The sequence below is a fragment of the Nanorana parkeri genome, unplaced genomic scaffold (genome assembly GCF_000935625.1).
Source record: "Nanorana parkeri isolate BGI_ZX_2015 unplaced genomic scaffold, ASM93562v1 scaffold269, whole genome shotgun sequence".
NCBI classification, from domain to species: domain Eukaryota; kingdom Metazoa; phylum Chordata; class Amphibia; order Anura; family Dicroglossidae; genus Nanorana; species Nanorana parkeri.
The window spans coordinates 765,182-784,613 of NW_017306537.1; the positions used below are offsets into that span (position 1 = coordinate 765,182).

General features: G+C 43.9%; 1 protein-coding gene across 1 annotated transcript in view; it reads left to right on the forward strand.

The window, feature by feature from the left end:
• Nucleotides 1–611: 611 nt before the first annotated feature.
• Nucleotides 612–19,432, forward strand: part of TEKT1 (tektin 1) — a 21,775-nt gene continuing 2,954 nt past the window's right edge. The window contains exons 1-7 of the mRNA XM_018557140.1: nucleotides 612–652; nucleotides 8,011–8,216; nucleotides 10,253–10,418; nucleotides 11,814–11,942; nucleotides 15,436–15,579; nucleotides 17,544–17,766; nucleotides 19,124–19,320. Coding sequence (XP_018412642.1) covers nucleotides 8,027–8,216; nucleotides 10,253–10,418; nucleotides 11,814–11,942; nucleotides 15,436–15,579; nucleotides 17,544–17,766; nucleotides 19,124–19,320 — 1,049 coding nt within the window. The 5' untranslated portion in view covers nucleotides 612–652; nucleotides 8,011–8,026. The remainder of the gene's footprint in view (nucleotides 653–8,010; nucleotides 8,217–10,252; nucleotides 10,419–11,813; nucleotides 11,943–15,435; nucleotides 15,580–17,543; nucleotides 17,767–19,123; nucleotides 19,321–19,432) is intronic.

Genomic DNA, 19,432 nt, shown 5'->3' on the forward strand with positions numbered 1-19,432 from the left:
TCGCTAATAGCACGGCCTCTCAGAAGCTTCTGATAGCGTGGGAGACGGGGGGCTGTGCTCGTTGGTGGATCCAGGCATAAGGTGAGTATAACGAAAAATAAATACATTTGATTTTATGTTCTCGGGGAAATTTCCAAGTTTACCAAATAAATACACTGCGTATATAATTGGAGGAAAATATGCTAATATTTTTTTTTTTACCATTTGCCAATAAAAACATGTCCCTGGATTTCATTTTAAAACTCTGCTCACCTTAGCCTACAGTAAAGAAACAGTTAACCCCTGTAAATCAATTGCTAAACACTGTAGGATACCCCTGGGCTATGCTAAGTGATTGACACCACACCAGATATGTGATTGTGTAGAAGTAGATGAGAGACATTTGTTTGTTTTGTTTGTGTTGTGCATCGCTGGCACCAGATTATTTCTACTCATTATGGAGCCATCAATGCTAATGATCAGTGCGGAGACAAGTCTGACCACTGACACCGTACAGCATGGAGGGGGAGGATCTTCTGGAGAAGGCGCGCCCTCGTTGTCGTGGAGACGCGTCCTTACTGTTGCCCCGGTGACCGGCTTGTTTGGATGAGAGAGACGAGAATCAGCTGAGATCTGCTAGAGGAGCCGGAGAGGAGCCATCGTATTAAAGCGGGTGAACTCTGCCAGGTATATACCCTGATACAGGAAGCCATCGCTCTCCCTGTGTACCCTTGTAATCTTCTCACCAGGACAGGCAGGGGAGACATGTGGAGCATATACAATCTGTATCACATGTATACTCCCTGCATGACATTTTAGGATTTATTGTAGATTGTATAGAGTTCAGAAATCCGGTTCCGGTTTTCTATGGATAATATTTAGGATGAGATGATTTCTTCTCTTTGAGACACATATACTATGCAGTGATGTGATTAATCCAGGTCTGGGCCCATAGAAGTCTATGAGGCAGATTAGCACTATGCTAAAGATGGCCATCCATCAGCAGAATCTCCTTTTTCTAATGGGTAGTTTGATGTTCCTTTGTGACCATAGTGATGAGGAAAATTGAAGGAGCGGGAGGGAAGTATTTCCTTTCTTTTTTTTTTAAATAATAAAATGTATTACGTTTTCCATATAAACAAAGAAAATATACAAGACAAATACATCTAAAAAAGAGCATGGGGCTACCTGACCCCCAAAAAGTGCATAGACAATACTCATAAGCAGGCGGAATGAGGCCTGGTGCAGACCTCCGGGATCACGCGTCCCGGGATCGCGCGGTTCTGCACAATGCAGACAGCAATTGCCGCACGGCCCCATTGATTTCAATGGGGTGACATCTGCGCGGAAATCGCTGAAAAAAGGTACATGTACCTTTTTTTTGTTTTGAAAAACACGCCGCGCGGCTACTCCTGACCGTGCAGAATCATGCACAATTGCCGCGTGGTGAGGTGTCGCCTAGGTGTGCACCGGCCCTCAACAATTCAGCTCAGGAAGCAGGGAAATATTATCTCGTTTTATAGCTGAACAAACAAGAACATGAATGTAACTTTTATTAGATAAGAATCGTACACATTGTAATGTGCTATGTGCACAAATAAAACCTGGGTAATATGGCCGGGATTCTGTTCAAGTAGCACGTAGCCCACACAATGATGTCAAGATCGAATGTCCTGATGAACGATTTCGAGCGAATGTTTGAACAAAATCCTAACAGTGTATAGCAAGCTTTAGTTGGCTCCGAGGGAAAGAATATAAATGAAGCTGAGGGATAGCCAGACCAAGACCTTTATAATGGAAATTTGATCAGAGGTCTCCATGTAGCAGGCCTTTGCATGCGACTATCTCCGTTTCAGGGCCGACTAGCAAGATACTGAAGCTTGGCCCAGTGGGAGATTCCTCCATCCACACAGTTTAGCGTAGATGGAGGAATCTGTTGCACTTTTTCCATCTGACCATAGAAAATCTGCAGATAATCTATAGGTGTATGGCCAGCTTTAGACTGGTCCCTTCCATCTCGCTCCCCCCTCCGCTTCAGCGGTCTAAGGTCCCCGAGTTATAAGGGTCTATACACAGTGTATAGGACATAAGGATGCCAAGAGACATACCATCACTCCCGGAGGAGCAGACAGGCTTCAGGGACCGGAGTAGCAGCCATGAAGCTTTGAGAATTGGGTGAGTCCAACTTTATTTTAGCAGCTAGATAAAAATGAGCACTTAAACTCCAGGGTGTTTTAAAATTAACCCTTGCAGTGGGGCTACCCAGCACTGCAAAGGGTTAAGTGCTCCTTTGTGTCTAGGTGCTACATATACAAAGATATACTCACACGGCGCTCCCTCCAGCCTGTCTTCTCCTCCGCAGCACATTGGAATCTTACTCAGTGTCCTCAGGTCTATTTACTGTGTATAGACGTGATGATTTACAGGACTTTAGACCGCTGCAATGGAGAGGCTTCAGGAACCGGTCTGAGAAGAACCTGGCTCAGAGCTTTGAGTGAGCATAACTGGTTTTTTTTTTTCAACCTAGACACAACTGAGCAGTTAACTCTTGCAGTGCGGGGGTAGCCCAACTGCAAGGGTTAATAAAACAAATTCCTGGAGTTCTGCTTTAAACCTTGGAGTGTGGTGGTAGCCCCACAGTAGGGGTTAAGAACACTGTTGCCCAGAGGTCTTCTTTATATAATCGACAAAATACTGAAGCTGCCCATACACCTTACAACCATCGCACGACTTTTGTTGTGTGATGGTTGTGAGGTGATTAAAATTTCGTACGACCTGCCCATCTTGGACAGGCAGATCGTACTTGCGTTCATCGCAAGCCCTCCCCGCTGAGGGGAGGGCTTGCCAATGATTGCAATGCTGAGCGGGCAGTGTGCACTTGCGCACAGCGGCCTGTGCGGCTTTCGTCTTCCGAGCACGCTACCAACCCAGGTTTTCCAGCGTGCAGGTTTTCCAGCGTGCTAGTCATGCGACCGTACAGTAGAAGCGGTCGCACGCTGCCCATACACCTGCCGATTATCGTACGATCGCGGGATCACCCGCGATTATCATACGATAATCGGCAGGTGTATGGGCACCTTAAGACTTGGAGCAGACAGAATCTGGAACAGCTGTGCATGGCAACCAGTCAGCTTCTATCTTTCGTTTTCACAAACCGAAGGTTGCTAGAGAGCCCATGCTTGCCTGTGTTACTGTGTTTGGACATTGATTTGTAAAAGGTGCATCCAAAAAACTCAATCTAAGCATCTTTGATTGTACTGCATGCAATCCCAGAGCACCAGAAGTTTCACGCATGTATATGCACATAAAAAATGTACTATTTGCTGCCCCAGGCACATTTTTTTCTGCACATCTGTATTCAATGCAAAAAGAGAGCCCCAGAAGCAGTTGTGTGTATGGGGCCCCTTATTTGCATGTGCTATGTTCATGTGCGCGCAGAAATATACGATGTGTGCGTCTGTACGCAGCGTGTTTAACGCCCATGCGATTGAGCCCTTATAGAACATGGGCCTCTTGGATACATGAAATAAACAAGAACTCTACCCACCAGCCCTTAGCTACCTAGAGAGCAGGCGCTCAATATAAGCACCAACCCTGGCATAGTGTCTCCCTTGCTGCCAACTGCAGGATCTTCTTTTAAATATTCCTATCTGACACACCGCATGAGCCTATGGTATTGTTCCCAAATTTTTACCCCCACCCTACTTCTTGATTGGTGTAGAAGTAATTCCTTAATATGATTTCTCTTTATATAAAAAAAATGAGACAGTCCATGATTGTAGACAGTTCACTTGTCTAAAGTTACCATGTCTATTACGATGTCAATCAATTGCCAATGATGATTAATCTACACCCTTCCTCTCACTCTTATTTACCCCAAATCAGCGTGCTAGGAAGACGAAAGTCGTGCGACCGTACAGTAACTGCTGTCGCACGCTGCCTATGCACCTGCCAATTATCGTACGATCGTGGGATCACCCGCGATTATCGTACGATAATCGCCAGGTGTATGGAACGCATGCGACCGTTTCTACTGTACGGGCGTCTTTTGTCTTACGAGCAGGCTCGAAAACCCGCCGAGAATCGTACGATTGTCGGCGGGTTTGTTGCCTGCTTGTAAGACTAATGCCGCATGGGCACACTGCCCGTTCAGCATTGCAGTCATCGGAAAGCCCGCCCCTCAGGGGGGGCGGGCTTACGATGATCTCAAGTTCGATCTCCCTGTCCAAGATGGGCAGATCGTAAGTTTTTTTAAATTGCCTTATAAGACAAAAGTCTTGCGATGGTTGTAAGGTGTATGGGCAGATAATCGTATGTGTGCATTACAGTGTCCGACCGACAGTACTGTACAATCGTACGACTTTTGACGGACGGAAACGCCAGCAACCTTACGAAAATCGTACGACTATTCGATCATCGGACGATAAGTTTCGTCCGATAATCGTAAGGTGTATGGGCAGATAATCGTATGTGTGCATTACAGTGTCCGACCGACAGTACTGTACAATCGTACGACTTTTGACGGACGGAAACGCCAGCAACCTTACGAAAATCGTACGACTATTCGATCATCGGACGATAAGTTTCGTCCGATAATCGTAAGGTGTATGGGCACCTTAAGACTGCTTCAGACAGAATCTGGAGCAGCTGTGCATGGCAACCAATCAGCTTCTATCTTTCGTTTTCAAGAACCCAAGGTTCCTAGAGAGCCCATGTCTGCCTGACTGTCTTTGGACATTGATTTGTAAAAGGTGATCCAAAAAACTCAATCTCCTTTGATGTACATTGTACGTACACCCAGATCTTCCTCTACCAGGCAGGAGCCACTGTCACCTTCTTAGTTGGGTGTCTGTTGCCGGAGCTCCTATGTAAATGTAGCCTGCAATCAGTGTTTACAGGCTGTGTTTGCAAAGGGGATTGTTGCATACATTGTAACAATACAATTGTTTCAGTGTATTTAGACTAGCTCTTTTATATGCAGATCAAAGGGGTATTCTTTGATCAAATCACCCCTTCCCACCCAATCAGCCTGGTTTTTCTCATTGTGTAATACCATGCAATGTCTGCCTGTATCACAATCTGAAATCAAATACGATGGCAGTCCTATTTGGTTTTCATGACTTTTTTATTGTAACACTGAAAATGGAAATACACTTTTTTAAATAGCATTTCTAAAAAATCTGTTTTGTGCTTGAAACAAATTTATTCCATTTATAAATGTTTTCCCCAAAATGTTCTACAACTTTCATCCAGAATTCACACAGTTTTCCTATTGGGTTTAAGTTGTGTAAAAACATTTAAAAATCGACTCCTTAGTGTCATTATAAACGGTTCAGTGACATGACATTTTTCCTGCAGTGACACATATTTACTGGTTTAGTGATAAGACATTTTTTTGCAGTGACAGATATTTGCAAAGTTGAATGTCTTCCTTGTTTAAAGTTAGATTCTGGTATTTAAAAGAGAACTATGGCCCAACCTTTTTTTGGCCATAGTTCCCCTTAGTGAATGTCCTCCTGTGACCCTATGTCCTCCTGTGACCCAAAACTCAGCATGTAGCTATATAGCATATAGCGGGCTATATTGTCGGAATCCACCCCACTACCTGATTGACAGATGGCTCTGCCTCTCTAGAGCCAGCTGTGTCCTACCCTGTCTGTCCCTCAAGTCAGTGCTGGAGGAACGGAGAGTTGAGGGGGGAATCCCTGTGGGGAGCGATGACTGACAGTCAGAAGAAGATCGGGAACTGAGTGGTATGTGATTGCTCAGTTGTCGATCTATAGAGTCGACCTGTGACAGCTTCAGTGTCGCACATCGGCTCTAATTATGGGGATGAGTGTAATTCACTCTCCCCATAATTATCCTTTTATGTTGAGGTCTCCCACATCTTGATGGTTGAGCCATATAAGTGGCACTTCTGGGGTAGGATGCCTTGAACTGGAAATAGCCCAGGGCACAAGGTACACTTAATCCACCACTGGGCATATCACTTACACAAATATGGTTGCAATGGTGCAGTGTTTAGCCCTGTTGCCTTGCAGCTCTCTGAGGTTCTGTTTTCAGACCTAACTATGATTATATGTATATTGTTAGTATGTCCTTATATTTAAAGTGATATTAAAGTCAAAGAGGGGAGTTTATCAAAGCGGGAGCCGTCACAATCTCAAAGCAGCTGTGCATGACAACCAATCAGCTTCTCTCTTTCATTTTAACAACTCTGCTGAACAAACTGAAGATAGAAGCTGATTGGTTGTCCTGCGCAACTGCACCAGATTTTGTCTGCTCCAGTTTTGATAAATTCCCTTCAAAATGTTTTTAAGCTATTTCAAATGCTGATTAAATAATTTACAATGGATATTGCTCCTTGATTTAGAAAAGGGTTCATTTCCTGCAGAATCAGCTGATCCCCTGACCACTGGCCCTGATATCCTGGTTTAGGCTCCTTTTCCTTGTAGGATCCTGTGGAGCCACCCTTGTGTGTGCTAGTAAGCCGTGTGTGTCCCTACAAACACACAGGCACATCAAGGCAATCCACTTGTCTCTTTCCTCCCTCCTATCGTCTCCCATTTCTAAGCTAGTAGTTACATAGTTACATAGTATTTGAGGTTGAATAAAGACATTAGTCCATCAAGAGGATAACTGATGGAGACTGCACTGTCCCTTGTTATCTTGTACTGGACAGGATGTTCAGGGAAGCCGAGCTGAGAGAGTTGGAGTCAGCTGTTTAGAAACATGATGACTGTAAGTGCTTGGGAAAAAATTTAAAGAAATACTTTGTTGGACAATGTATATTTGTTTGATCTGAGTTAATTATTGAGAAAAAGATTGCGCGTTAAATACTACCATAAGAAACCTTTTCTGGATAATTAAGTTTTCTTCCTCATTCCAAAAACATTCTGGTTTATAAACTGCTTTGTGATTAAACTGTCGCTATCCCAAAGCAAGTATACGTGCAAGGATATCAAGAGCAATGAGTAAGCATCCTGGATCAGTTGGCTGTAGGTCTAGGGATAACAGCAGACACCCCTAAATTTCCCTTTAACATGAACAATGTATTTAAAGGAGAACTATGGGGTTAGGGCTTTTCCCCATAGTTCTCCGAAGGGTAACGGGAGGACACAAACTAGCGTCCTCCTGTTACCCAAAGCTCAGTATATCCCGCGAGCTGCAGCTCGCGGTATACTGAGACGCCGTAGCTGAAACGGATCCCGACAATTGTGTCTGGATCCGCCCAGCTGTGTGAGTGACAGCTGGCTCTGCCTATCTAGAGGCAGAGCCAGCTGTACCCGCCCCCTCCCCCGTCCGTTCAGCCAGTCAGCACTGGAGGATCGGACAGGGGATGGGAGAATCCAGTCACTCCCCTGTCACAGTTCTTTGCAGTTACAGGATCGAGAAGTGAGCGAACGCCAGTATGTGTTCGCTCACTTCCCGATCTACTGAGCCGACCTGTGACAGTTTCATTGTCACAGGTTGGCTCAGATTATGAGGCTGAGTGAAAAGCACTCACCTCATAGTTCTCCTTTAAACGTGCATGTCATGGGAATGATCATTACAAGAAACTCTCATTCCTTAGGCCTCGTTCGCACCAGGAGGCGTTCTGGCCCTATTGTGGATCGCATTGTGGCCGGCTCAGTTTGTTGTGGGGCGGGAGGGGGCGTGGCGATGCTTTGAAGTGAATGGCACCACAGCTACGATCGGCAGCACGGGAACGCAAGGCACATCAATGTGTCCAGTCCGGTCAGAATAAATAGCGCTTGCAGCATTTCTTCTGACCGGACGTGAAATATATCGGAAATATGTCCTGGCCTCCTTAGTATAATAGTTTGGGTCATGCAGCTTTGTAATGCTGTCTGGGTGACATTACAAGAGAATATATAGTATATATACTGTAGATATATAAGATATATTGTGCCATTTATATTTGTTTTATAAATTACTTCTTTAAAAAGTAAAAAATATAGACAATGGCTCTCCTAAAAATGGTATTGTAGGATCACAGCTCTCATTTTGAAAATTATATTTCTTTTTCAGACCTTAAAGCTATACAATGGCAAAACTGGTCCAACTCCCACCGAAGTTCCTTCCTAAGGAGTGGAGTATTGCTAACCAGACACGCTATGCCAACGCGGAGGGTCAGAGGTCCCGATCCGAGAGGCTGGTTGCTGAGAGTCAGAGACTGGTTGAGGAAGTTGAAAAGACAACGCAGAAAACTCAAAAGGATGTCAACAAGAAGCTAGGTATTGCTATTGCCTTGTATGACTTCCAGCTTTCTAACTTACCCATTCAAAACATCATCATCACAAGTGATTACCCCAAGCACTGCAGGGATTGGAGAATAGAGATGATGTTTGACATTTTTGCAGTAGTTATGCTTTGCAGTGCCAAACTAATATACGTCAGCGTCATTCTCCAAAATACAAATTGTAATTTTGATAATTAATAACATTTGTACACTTATCCTGCATTTTTTTTCTACAAAGAGCGGAAATACTGTATACTGAAATGTTAACACAAGGTTATGCTAACAACTGGGATTCGCACATGCTATAATGCACATTTTAGGCCTGAAAATTACTTAAAACCCCCAAACATTATACATTTTCTTAAAGCAAAGACCCTGTAGAATAAAATTATGACAATTGCACATTTTTGCGTTGCACAATATTACAAACAATCAATCCCCAGAATTTGGTAAAAAATGCCCTTAAAGGGTTATTAAACCTTCCGTTTTTTTTTTTGCATATATCTATCTAGCAAGCAGTGGATATATGCAAAACCTTTTTTTTTTTAAACGCTTTAAAAGAGGTTAATACTTACCTGTGTCTTCCCCGCGCGCTCCCGTCCAAAAATATGAAAATTCTCAGGCGGCCATAAAGGATATTGGGGCGGGCGCATGCACAGTTCAGATTTTCGGCCGGGAGACGAGGAGAGACACAAGGTAAGTCTATGGACGCGTGCACCCACATGCAGACACCGCGGGACAGGAAGTGCCAGCAAGCACAGATGAGTCAGTGACCCGCAGCAGCGCTGGAGGGACAGTTGAAAAGTACAGGAAAGAAGAAGAAGATTGGGTTAAGAGACATCATTTAAGGTAAGTGCTTACACTAACATTGGGGGAGGGGAAAAAAAAAATTCAATGTCACTTTAAGTTAATTTTATTGCCCAAAATGTTTTTTAAAATTGCGTGTGTCCGTAAAACGGCAACAAAATACCGTACCCCAAATTGTCCATAGGCGTAGCTGTAAAAGCCCGTACAGGTCATCATTTAGAGATATCCATGATTATTGGCCCTAGAATTATTGCTCTCACACTGGCACACGCGGCGATATCTAACATGGGTAGCGATCGCATTTTCGTACGTAGGTGCACCTGACATGTGTTTACATTTATAAGCATGCGCTCACAGGGGCTGGGGACTTTAAACTTTTTTTTATTTTTATATTTATTTGATTTAATCCTATTTTTTACTTTATTTAATTGCTATCACATAGGGGGGCTTACAATCCCCCCTATGTGATAGCATACTAATGGTGACAGGTTCTCTTTAGGTTATTTTAGTGGCCAATCAGACCCCTAATGTCACCTTTGCACTCCAAATAAGCTATTGGAGCAAGATCACGCTCCAATAGCTTATTGCCCTGCTTCTGCAGCCAAGCAATGACAGCTGAGGGACTGGAAGTGATGCAATCAGCATCGCTTTTGGTCCCATAGAGCAGGGAGGAGATCGGCAGCCTCCTTCCCCGCTTCCCACCAACACCCAACTCGCTGGTCCCGGGCCCGCAGGTGGAACAGTGAAGCCCAGTGTCGTGCAGGGGTACACACTGCACCAGCCCCTGCAAACGATCTTACAGCAGCTCAGCTGTCAGAATTGCTTCTAGTGTAATGCTGACAGTCTGCTTTACAAATGTAAATGCTATAGCCGCCGGGAGTCTGTTGAGATATGTTGGTGGCAGCAAAAGTTAGTTAATTTTTTGCATTCAATCATGCAATCAAATGTATTCAATAATGTAACTATTAACAATACTGGACCTTATTTGTGTATCATTTGGCTGTAGATCCTCAAATCATCTCTGAGTTGGTGCTGACACTGTCCTCCCTTCTGGAGGGTGGCTACTTTTGTCCCCCATGGTCCCTGTGTGTGTTGTAAAGTAGCCACCGCTCCAAGCTCACTTCCATGATGGACTACAATCTCAATACAAATTGGTAAACTAAACGTGAGATTGTAAATTTGGTTCTGGTTCACTCGCGTTGTGTATGCCATTTGTCTCCACAGAGCAGAGATTAGAGGAGATCCAGTTTTGGAAGAAAGAATTAGATGACAAGCTTGAAGACACAGTTAATGACATAGAACAGCTGCTGGCTTATAAAATTCGCCTGGAAAAAGCCTTCGAGAGCTGCCTGGAGCCTTTGTTCATTGCACAGCAATGCTTAGTGGAAAGGTAATCATACAGAAAATTACAACAAATAGCTAAAAATCCAAAGAGATGCTGGAAAGATGACTTTCTCAACAGAAAAAAGTTAGGGATGCTAGTATTGCTAGTATAAAAGTTAGTATACTAGTATTGGTATCGGTGCCAATACCGAGTATTTGGTATCACCCCAATACCGGAAGCCGGGCGGCACGTCATGACCCGCCTCCCAACTTCCTGATTGATCAGGCTGCCAGGGGCGTCCCGAGGCTGGGTGACAACCGGAGCGGTAAACGGGTGTCACCCCGCCCACTCGCCGAGACGTCATCGCAGCGATCTTTTGATACCTGCCGGCGGCCATCTTTGTGTTGGACGCCGGCAGAAAGAGGAGGGGACAGTCCACCGGCGGGATAAGGTATGCCGCCGGGTCCCCTACTCTCTCTCCTGTTACTGTCGGGCGTTCGGTCCATGACCGAGCGCCCGACTTTTCAGAGGGGGGTGACACCAAAATGACTCCTCCAATGGTGTCATCCGGGTGCGGGCCGCATCCCCCTCGTGACGCCACTGCAGGCTGCCTACCAACAAGTGAAGCCAATCTGGAAGCCAGACAACACGTCATGACCCGACTTCCCGATTGGCTTCACCAATTGGTAGGCATCCTGGCTTCCTGACCAATCAGGAAGCCAGTCTGCCTCGCAGTGTCATGATGGAAGTGAAGCCGGTGTTCTTTCGATTGAACAACAGCTTTCCAGGCAAGCAGTCATGACCCGCTGAAAAATATTACCTTACCTTCTTTGACAAAGCCCTTTGTGCAGATTCCATGCCACTCTGAGCAGTTTTAGAGAGAAAGTAGTGACCAGTGACCAGTGAAAACCAGTGACGTCAGTGAGCTGGGTGGGAAGCCACACAGAGAGAGCGTCACAGGTTGCTAAGAGCTCTTAGCAACCTGGGACACTGTGGCTGCCATATATGGTTTGTTAACATTGAATATGGAAGGGTTAGCACCTTTGAGTTTTTTGCTGTCTATGTGACCACTAGGAAGATTCACCCGCCCTTTTGGTCCTATTGACCATATGTCTGCTACACAAAGTTCTGGGAAAACCAACATGTTTGCATTTTCATAGGAACAGGAGGTGAGGGGAAATCTTCAAATAACCTGTTCTAGTTACAACTGACATTTTGTCTTCCTAATATGTCTGTAGGAGATGAAATCTCCTGAAGAAGACACAAACAGAAAATCCAGAAACTGAAATGGGTTCACTACTTTATTCAACAGTAAAAATAAAAGTTTAGACTTTACACTTTGTTTGCCATGCACGTGTGACCACTTTGGGTGATGTGGATGACGTTTTCGTGACCTATATGTATTACTCTTGAAATGTGTCTCTATGATTGTTGACACTGTTTAAACAAATCCTTTTGCAGAGAGAAAAGAGTTGGGATAGATCTGGTTCATGATGAAGTAGAAAGAGAGCTCATCAAGGAAGTGGAGGTGATCCAGGGGGTGATGGTGCTACTGCAGAGGACTTTAGAACAAATTACTGAGCAGATAAGGTGAGTTATTGTATTTTATCATGTTTGTTTGCCAAAGCTGACACAGAAGAGATGGTGCCATAAGCAGTAAGGTTATTGTGATTGATCAAACATAAAACAGAACTCCGGGCAAAAATGTTCTTAACCCTTGCAGTAAGGCTACCCACGCACTGTAAGGGTTAAGTGCTCGTTTTTGCCTGGGTGCTAAAAAACCCCCCAAAATAAGTTACACTCACCCAAACTTTGGAGTCAGCTGGCTGCTTTTACAGTCCCTGAAGTCCTCCTTCACTGCAGTGATGCTCGGCTTCCTCACATCCTGTGTACAGAACATGATGGCTCAAGGATCCTTAGACCACTGCAGTGGAAGGGGAGAGAGGCTCCAATTAATTAACAGGCAGCGCTCCGTCAATGACAGGTTACACAGCGGGAAGGCTTTCCCTGCTGTGTAACCTGTTACAAGCCGCTCTGAATGGAGAAAAAGCTGTCAGCTTCAGACTTGAAGCTGACCGCTTTTTTCTTCATTATGCTAGGTGAGGCTGTGCCTCACCTGCCTCCCCTGACCGCACGTCCCTGGGTCTAAGAGCAAGCTGGCTCCGAGGATCAAGTCAGTATAATTTTTTTTAGCACCTAAACAAAAATGAGCAGAAAGGTTAAGAACATTTTCGCCCGGAGTTGTAATTTAAATCACTTAAAGTAGATCTGTGACCAAGCTATGGACATTGAATCTTTGCAGGAGTAAAGATCAGTGATCCACTGCTGCAGGTTGCTCCCGCCTCCAGCTGGTCGTGTCACAGCACCTCACGGCAATACGCGCGGAATCGTGGTGTTGCCTAGGTGTGAGCCTAGCCTTACAACAAAAGCTATTAGAAAATGTCCTCCTGTGACCCAAAAGAGTACCAACGCCAAAAAAGGTTTGGCCATAGGTCTCTTTTAATGTAAACAATCTTCCAGCCACATAGAACTCAGACAGCATGAAGTGAGCATCTGCCGAACTAAGACAGCAATGTTCCATAGAGTTACCTCTTGGATATACTGCACCTATTGCACTCTCGATGTTATATTTAACCCACTTTAGGACCTTGAGCAAAGGAGATTCATCGTCAAAAACTTCAACAAATTCCCTAGGGTGTATTCCCTATGTCCTCTTGCTGGAGGATCCATCAAACTGATAGCGGGACTTCCTCCTCATTACAGCAGAAGCTACAAAGCTTATGAACAGCGTCCAGAGCGCAAGCTGCATTGAGAAATATCATGAAACCTCATTATTGTTACTTTAGTTACTTTTTTAAAGTGGTGGCCTTTGATCTTTCTATGATGTCAATAAAGCAACCCTACCATTAAAAATAAATACAATCTGTTTCTCTTTAACCAATTATTAACCCTTAGTTACTCTAATCAACTGTAATTAACTCCTTCCTCCCTTTCTCCTTTTAGTTATTAATAAAATCTGCTTTTATTGTTACTTCATTTTTTATTTAATTTTTAACAATTGAAATTGAACTTGTTTTACTTTGCCTGGTTTGTAAATTCTTTTAGGGACGTATTTAAAAAAGATCTGCAAAATATTAAAAAGTCTTTATTTTACTTGTTGATAACTACAGTGCTTTTGAACAGTTGAATTTATTACTAAAGCCCCTTCTAGTGGTTACCTGTATGTTTAACAATTGTGGTCCTTACTGAATAGCTGCAGAAATAATGTGATAGGCAACCTTGAGATTATCGTTTTCAATCATAGGCCATTTTGAGGCTGTATTGTTTTTAGTGATAAGCTGGCTTGAGATTGTATTGTTTTCAAGGATAGGCCATCCTAAGATTGCATTGTTTTTTGGTCAGTCTGGGCAGAGTGATAGGCTTGCATTGAGAGGCCTGCATATGCTAATAAACAAGCATGGTTGCCTTCTAGTTTTTTGTTTTTTTTAATTAAAGACTATAACAGAAACACCAAGTGGTGTAGAATACCTGCAACAGCTGAGAAACAACAAAGCAACTGGCCGCTGGAAAGGTAAGTATATTCCCTCTTCTTTTAGTAGCTACAAGTGACCCTGGACTAGTAGTTTAGATATATGCGAGCTGCCATTGCTGACTTGTTTCTGAAGGTGCATGCATCAGGGCTATCACCGGTATCATGGCTTCACTACTTAGGCCCTGTTCACACCTTTATGTTTTGTCGCGCGTTCAAGGCTCTATGAACGCTCGACAAAACGTACAAACATGAAAATCCCATTGTTTTCTATGGGTATGGTTCACACCTTTCCGTATTTCCGCCCGTCTGAAACGCCCTACAAAACGGCCTACGCTCAAACAAGTACATGTACTTCTTTGGGCCGTTTTTGTTGGGTGTTTCCATTGGGATACAGCCAAGTAGCCCTCGGAAACGCGCGTTTTTATACCGCGAATCGCGGTAAAAAAAACACGCGACAAACGCGCGACAGACGGGCATATTCAATACGCCTAGGTGTGAACCCAGCCTTAGTGTTTTATTGATCCAGAACAGGCATGTTTGTAAGGCCCCTTTCACACGGCAGCTCTGATCGGGTCCGCCTGTCAGTTTTTCAGACCGACCCGATCAGATGCCCAATTCAAGTCTATTTCGCAGCGTCCATTTACACCGGGTTACCCCCGGCTAGGTCCAGTAAAACAAATGGAACAGTGTTTTCCGTTTTGCCGGACCGGATTGTGGGTAATCTGATTTAAATGGACACATGTTAGTTTACATCCACTTCCCCATAAACTGGCATGGGGTCTGGTAATTGCAGTTTTTTCCTCCATCGCGAGATGGAAGAAAAAACTGTATGGACACGGATGTCACAGCGGTGACATCCGATCCCTACTGCTGTGATCAGGAGAGGAACCATATGGATCCTCTCCTGATCAGCCCATGTGAAAGAGGCCTAAGGTGTCTCAGCACCTAATGTGCACATGATTGTTTGGGATTAGTGGAGTAAAGGTAGCCATACACCTGCCGATTACCGTACGATAATCGCGGGAAATCCCGCGATCGTCCGATAATCGGCAGGTGTATGGAAGGTGTGCGACCGTTTCTACTGTAAGGTCGCACGTCTTTTGTCTTACAAGCACGTTGGAAAACTAGCCGAAAATCATACGGTTTTCGGCGGGTTTGTGGCGTGCTCGTAAGACAAATGCCGCACGGGCCGGTGTGCGCAATCGCACACTGCCCGCTCAGCACTGCAGTCATGGAAAGCCCTCTCCTCCGCGACGCGGGCTTGCGATGATCTCAAGTACGATCTGCATGTCCAAGATGGGCAGGTCGTAGGAGCTTTTAATTACCTTACCACCATCGCACGATGAAAGTCGTGCGATGGTTGTAAGGTGTATGGCCAGCTTAAGGGTCAAGATAGCAGCCTTGAACCATGTAAATCTGCAGTGGCAGCTCCCATATTGCAATGCTGACAGATTCTTTTACTAAGACTGTTAATTCTATTTAAATGCAGGACTGTGAATCACAGTCTGTGATGTTTGTTCATTCATAACGCTGTTTCTCTGATACCTGCAGGTTGAGCCGATCCGCTAAATACTACCTGGAAAAGGATCTGAAAGACAAGTTCCAGGCTTTGAAAATCGATAATCAATGCAGCACATTAACAAACAATACTCCAGACATCGGATATGCTTCCAATGTTGTGACAATCCAGGGAAAGTAAGAAGTCTTGAATTAAAATTTGTACAACTATGAACTGATTCATTCATTTAGGTGGCAATTATTTGGAGGATAAACAAAGCAATATAAGTATCCTCATATAGGTATACAAACATATTCATGTGTCCATGTGCAGATTTAAAGCATTATTCTACAGAGGTGAACAGCGATGACAGTCCATTGCAGGAATTCTGTTTTAAAGGATATGTGCACTTATCCTTTTTTGCTCCCCTCCCCTCTACAGACACATACTTACCTTCTTCTATACTCTACATTCTTCAGGGACCTGCCGAAGGGCGCACAGTGGGTGCCGTTGTCAGCACCCTTTTTACTGTCATCAGCTAATCGAAGGAGCCGGTTGGAAAATCTTTGAACGAACAGAGTTGGCAGCCAATGAGCTGCCGACTCTGTTAGGGTATTCCGACAAAGACCGCTGTCAGAATACAAAGGAAGCAGCTCGTAAGCGTTGATGGAAGAATCTGTTCTATTTTTTTTTTTCGTGCAACCTGCAGGTTGAACGAAAAAAATAGAACAGTGTATAGCCAGCTTACGTATGTAAGAATGTGTATACGGGGAGATTAAATGCAATTGCACACTTATCCTTTAGGCCCCGTTCACACCTAGGCATTTTGTGGTTCAATGCTCCAAAACGCTCAACACAAGGAATCCCATTGTTTTCTATGGCCCCTGTTCACACCTGAGCATTCTGTGCTTTGTAGCAAAACAGCTTGAAAAGGATTTTAGCACTTTGTCCACATAGACTTTAATGAAAATGCCCTAAAAGATGCGTCACAGGCATTTTTTTTATCTTTTTTTTTTTTTCTGCATTTATGCACGATATTACAGATACTATTGCTTTCCATTGGGCCAAATAGAAAAACACCTTTGAGCCCATTCACACCAGGGCGGTTGCGGATCAGCGAGGTTACCGCACTGATCTCAAAAGGGAGCTTTTGGGAGTTATTAATTGCGTTTCAGCGCTAAAATGCAATTAAAAACGTTCCAAACTGCGCTGATCCATTGAAAGCTGTATGGAAACCACACTGATCAGTGCGGCAAAAATAGTGCAGTTTGGGCAGGGGGCGGTTGGGATTGCGCGGGCCCACGCGATCGCATGAACGGTCCCCATAGCAATGTATGGGATCATTAATGTTAGCGAATCCACGCGGGCCGAACCGCCCTGGTGTGAACGGGGTCTGAAGCTGAATGCCTGCAAAACTGATTAAAATAGTTTTTTGTTTAAAGTCTGAAAAAGCCAATGGTTAGGTGTGAACAGGGCCTTAAGGACACATAAATCTTATTTGTGCTGCATCTAGACTGGCTTATTACCATGAAAACAGCCAGTATTAAAACCCTATACGGGGGCCTACATACATAAGGGAATATTTTCCCTATCTAGGCCTCATCAACAGGGTAGACATAGAAAAAGGCGTAGAGAAATTCAGTTACTTATTTTGTTTAGTGATTACCGAATCTGTGTTCCAGAGAGGAAATCCTTAAGGGCTTGTTCACACCAAATGCAGACCAGATCTGCATGAGTTTCTGCACACGCAGTGCAGTGTGTAAAACCGCGTTTTTTATGCGTTGCGGGCCGTTTTTGGTACAAAAAAAATGGTCTTTTTTTTTAGTTTAAAATAGGCTTTCAGTGCGTTCCAGTGCGTTTGCATGCGTTTTTGATGCATTTGCATGCGTTCCAGAGCAGGTAAAATAGGGCTTGCTGCAGTTTTTTTTACATGCTCTGGAACTGAACGCTGCGGTGTTAACTAGAGCCCAAAATACCATTGGAATACATTGGACTCAGTTTTGATCCGGTCTGTAACTACTCTGCTCCTGGAACGCGCTTGGTGTGAACAAGCCCTAAAACTTGCATCGTTAGTAAATCTTGATGACAGGTTTGTGAACCTTATGCTCTAATATAATCTCTCAGTATTGAATACTCTAAGCATTATTTTGTATACTTCCAGCTCAGTAACCCCGGTTGAATGGGAGGATTTCAGCAACACAAATATTGTGAATGCTGAGAAACAGAGAAACAATTCAGTTTCTCTTCGGGCCCTTATTGACAGCATCTTGTCTGAAACAGCCAGCGATATGCGAAAGCAGTGTGATACTGTCAACGTTGCCCTGAAAAACCGCGTGGCAGAGACAAAGGATGCAAAGAGTAAGCTGGAAGTGCACTTAGCTAAGGTAAAAAAAAAAAGCATTCTGAAAATATTCGATGCTGTACCATTTATATGCATTTTTCTTAATTTCGCAGCCCCATCCACTGCAGGGCAGGTCTGAAAACCTTATTAAAATACTATTTCATCCTTTGTTGCGGATAATGGGGGTTCTATGGGTATGTAGTGAACCCTGCGTGCCAAAGGTTTGCGGAATTTGTGAACTAAAGCGGCAATTTGCCAGACCTAATTCTTTGTAAACATAATGCGCTGCCTGCCCTTTGAACTTAGGTCAGCTGGCTTAGAAGGGCCAATAAGGGGGCTTTTTGGATAAGCTAGCCCCCTCACTATAAAAGAGTGGGCTCCCAGCAGCCATATTGACAATGTGCTTTAGCTGTGATAGTGAAAGCATAGGAGTGCTGCTGATAAAGTACATACAGAAAGAATAGTGTAGGGCTCGTAGGCATGGCAGGTCTAGTAGTAGGTGCAAAGCCTTACTGAATGTCCTGTAGGTAGCAAAATTCTGTGGGGGTAATTTATCAGAATCTGGAGCAGTTGCTCATGGCAAGCAATCAGCATCTCTCTTCAGTTTGCTCAGGTAAGATTTTAAAATGAGAGAGAGAGAAGCTGTGCAACCTGCTCCAGGTTTAATAAATCCCCCCTATGTATCTTGGAGAATTTTTTCATCTTTTGTTACATCCTAATGCTGATAATGTCCTGCAACCAAATGACAACAGCCTGTCCCTGGCCACATGCACTACAACGATAACAGGTTGCATGTGTTTTTTCACAGTTCATATTTCCTAATTTTTGCTGGCTGGGAATTTTTTTTTCATATGCCTTTTTTTTTTTAAAGGGGACCACCCATAAAAAAAGGAAGGTCTGCTCTATTAGAAGCTCTCCGCCACCAAGCCAAGATGAAGAGGCTTTTGGGGATGTTGAGAAGAGCGAGAAGACTTCTTATAGTTCAGAGCAAATTAAACTATTTCTCCATACTCAAACAACACATAAAAAAAATGTTTGTGAGCCAACTCTAATCTCAATAACGGTGGTGATGTAGCCACTAGCCAGGAGGTGCCTCAGAAGAATTCTGGCCTGTCTGTCAACCAGTGGTGAGCAATTAGACAGGCAGGCACAGTGAAGGGGGACGCCCAACATGTTCCTGGCTGGCTGCCATAATTACCAGAGGCACTAAAGGTCCTGGGTTCTGAAGTCTATTTTTATGATGAAGTGTGCATACTGAATTTTGTTTCTCTCTATACCAAACGTATTCTTACAAAGTAGAATAAAGAGATGAGCACATCTAATACAGTAATGCCAATGTCTGTAGATTAATATGTAGTCATTGTTTTGAGAAGATGTCTTTTCAAACATTTATTTCTAAGGTTATGGATGAGATCACTTCACAGGAGAAGAACATAGAAAGCCTTAAGAAAGCCATTGCCGATAAGGCAGGTCCAATCAAAGTGGCCCAGACCCGCCTGGGGACAAGAAAACTGAGGCCTAATGTAGAGCTTTGTGGAGACCCTGTCCAGTACAGACTCATCAGTGAGGTTCAGGAGATTTCCACAAATGTTGAAAGGTTAGAAAAACCTGATGTTCTCTTTTATGTAAATTTTTGGTCACAAGATTCTTGGTTTGTGTTTCTCTACATTCTAAATACACCTGGAAAAAGATTGGTAGGGATATATATA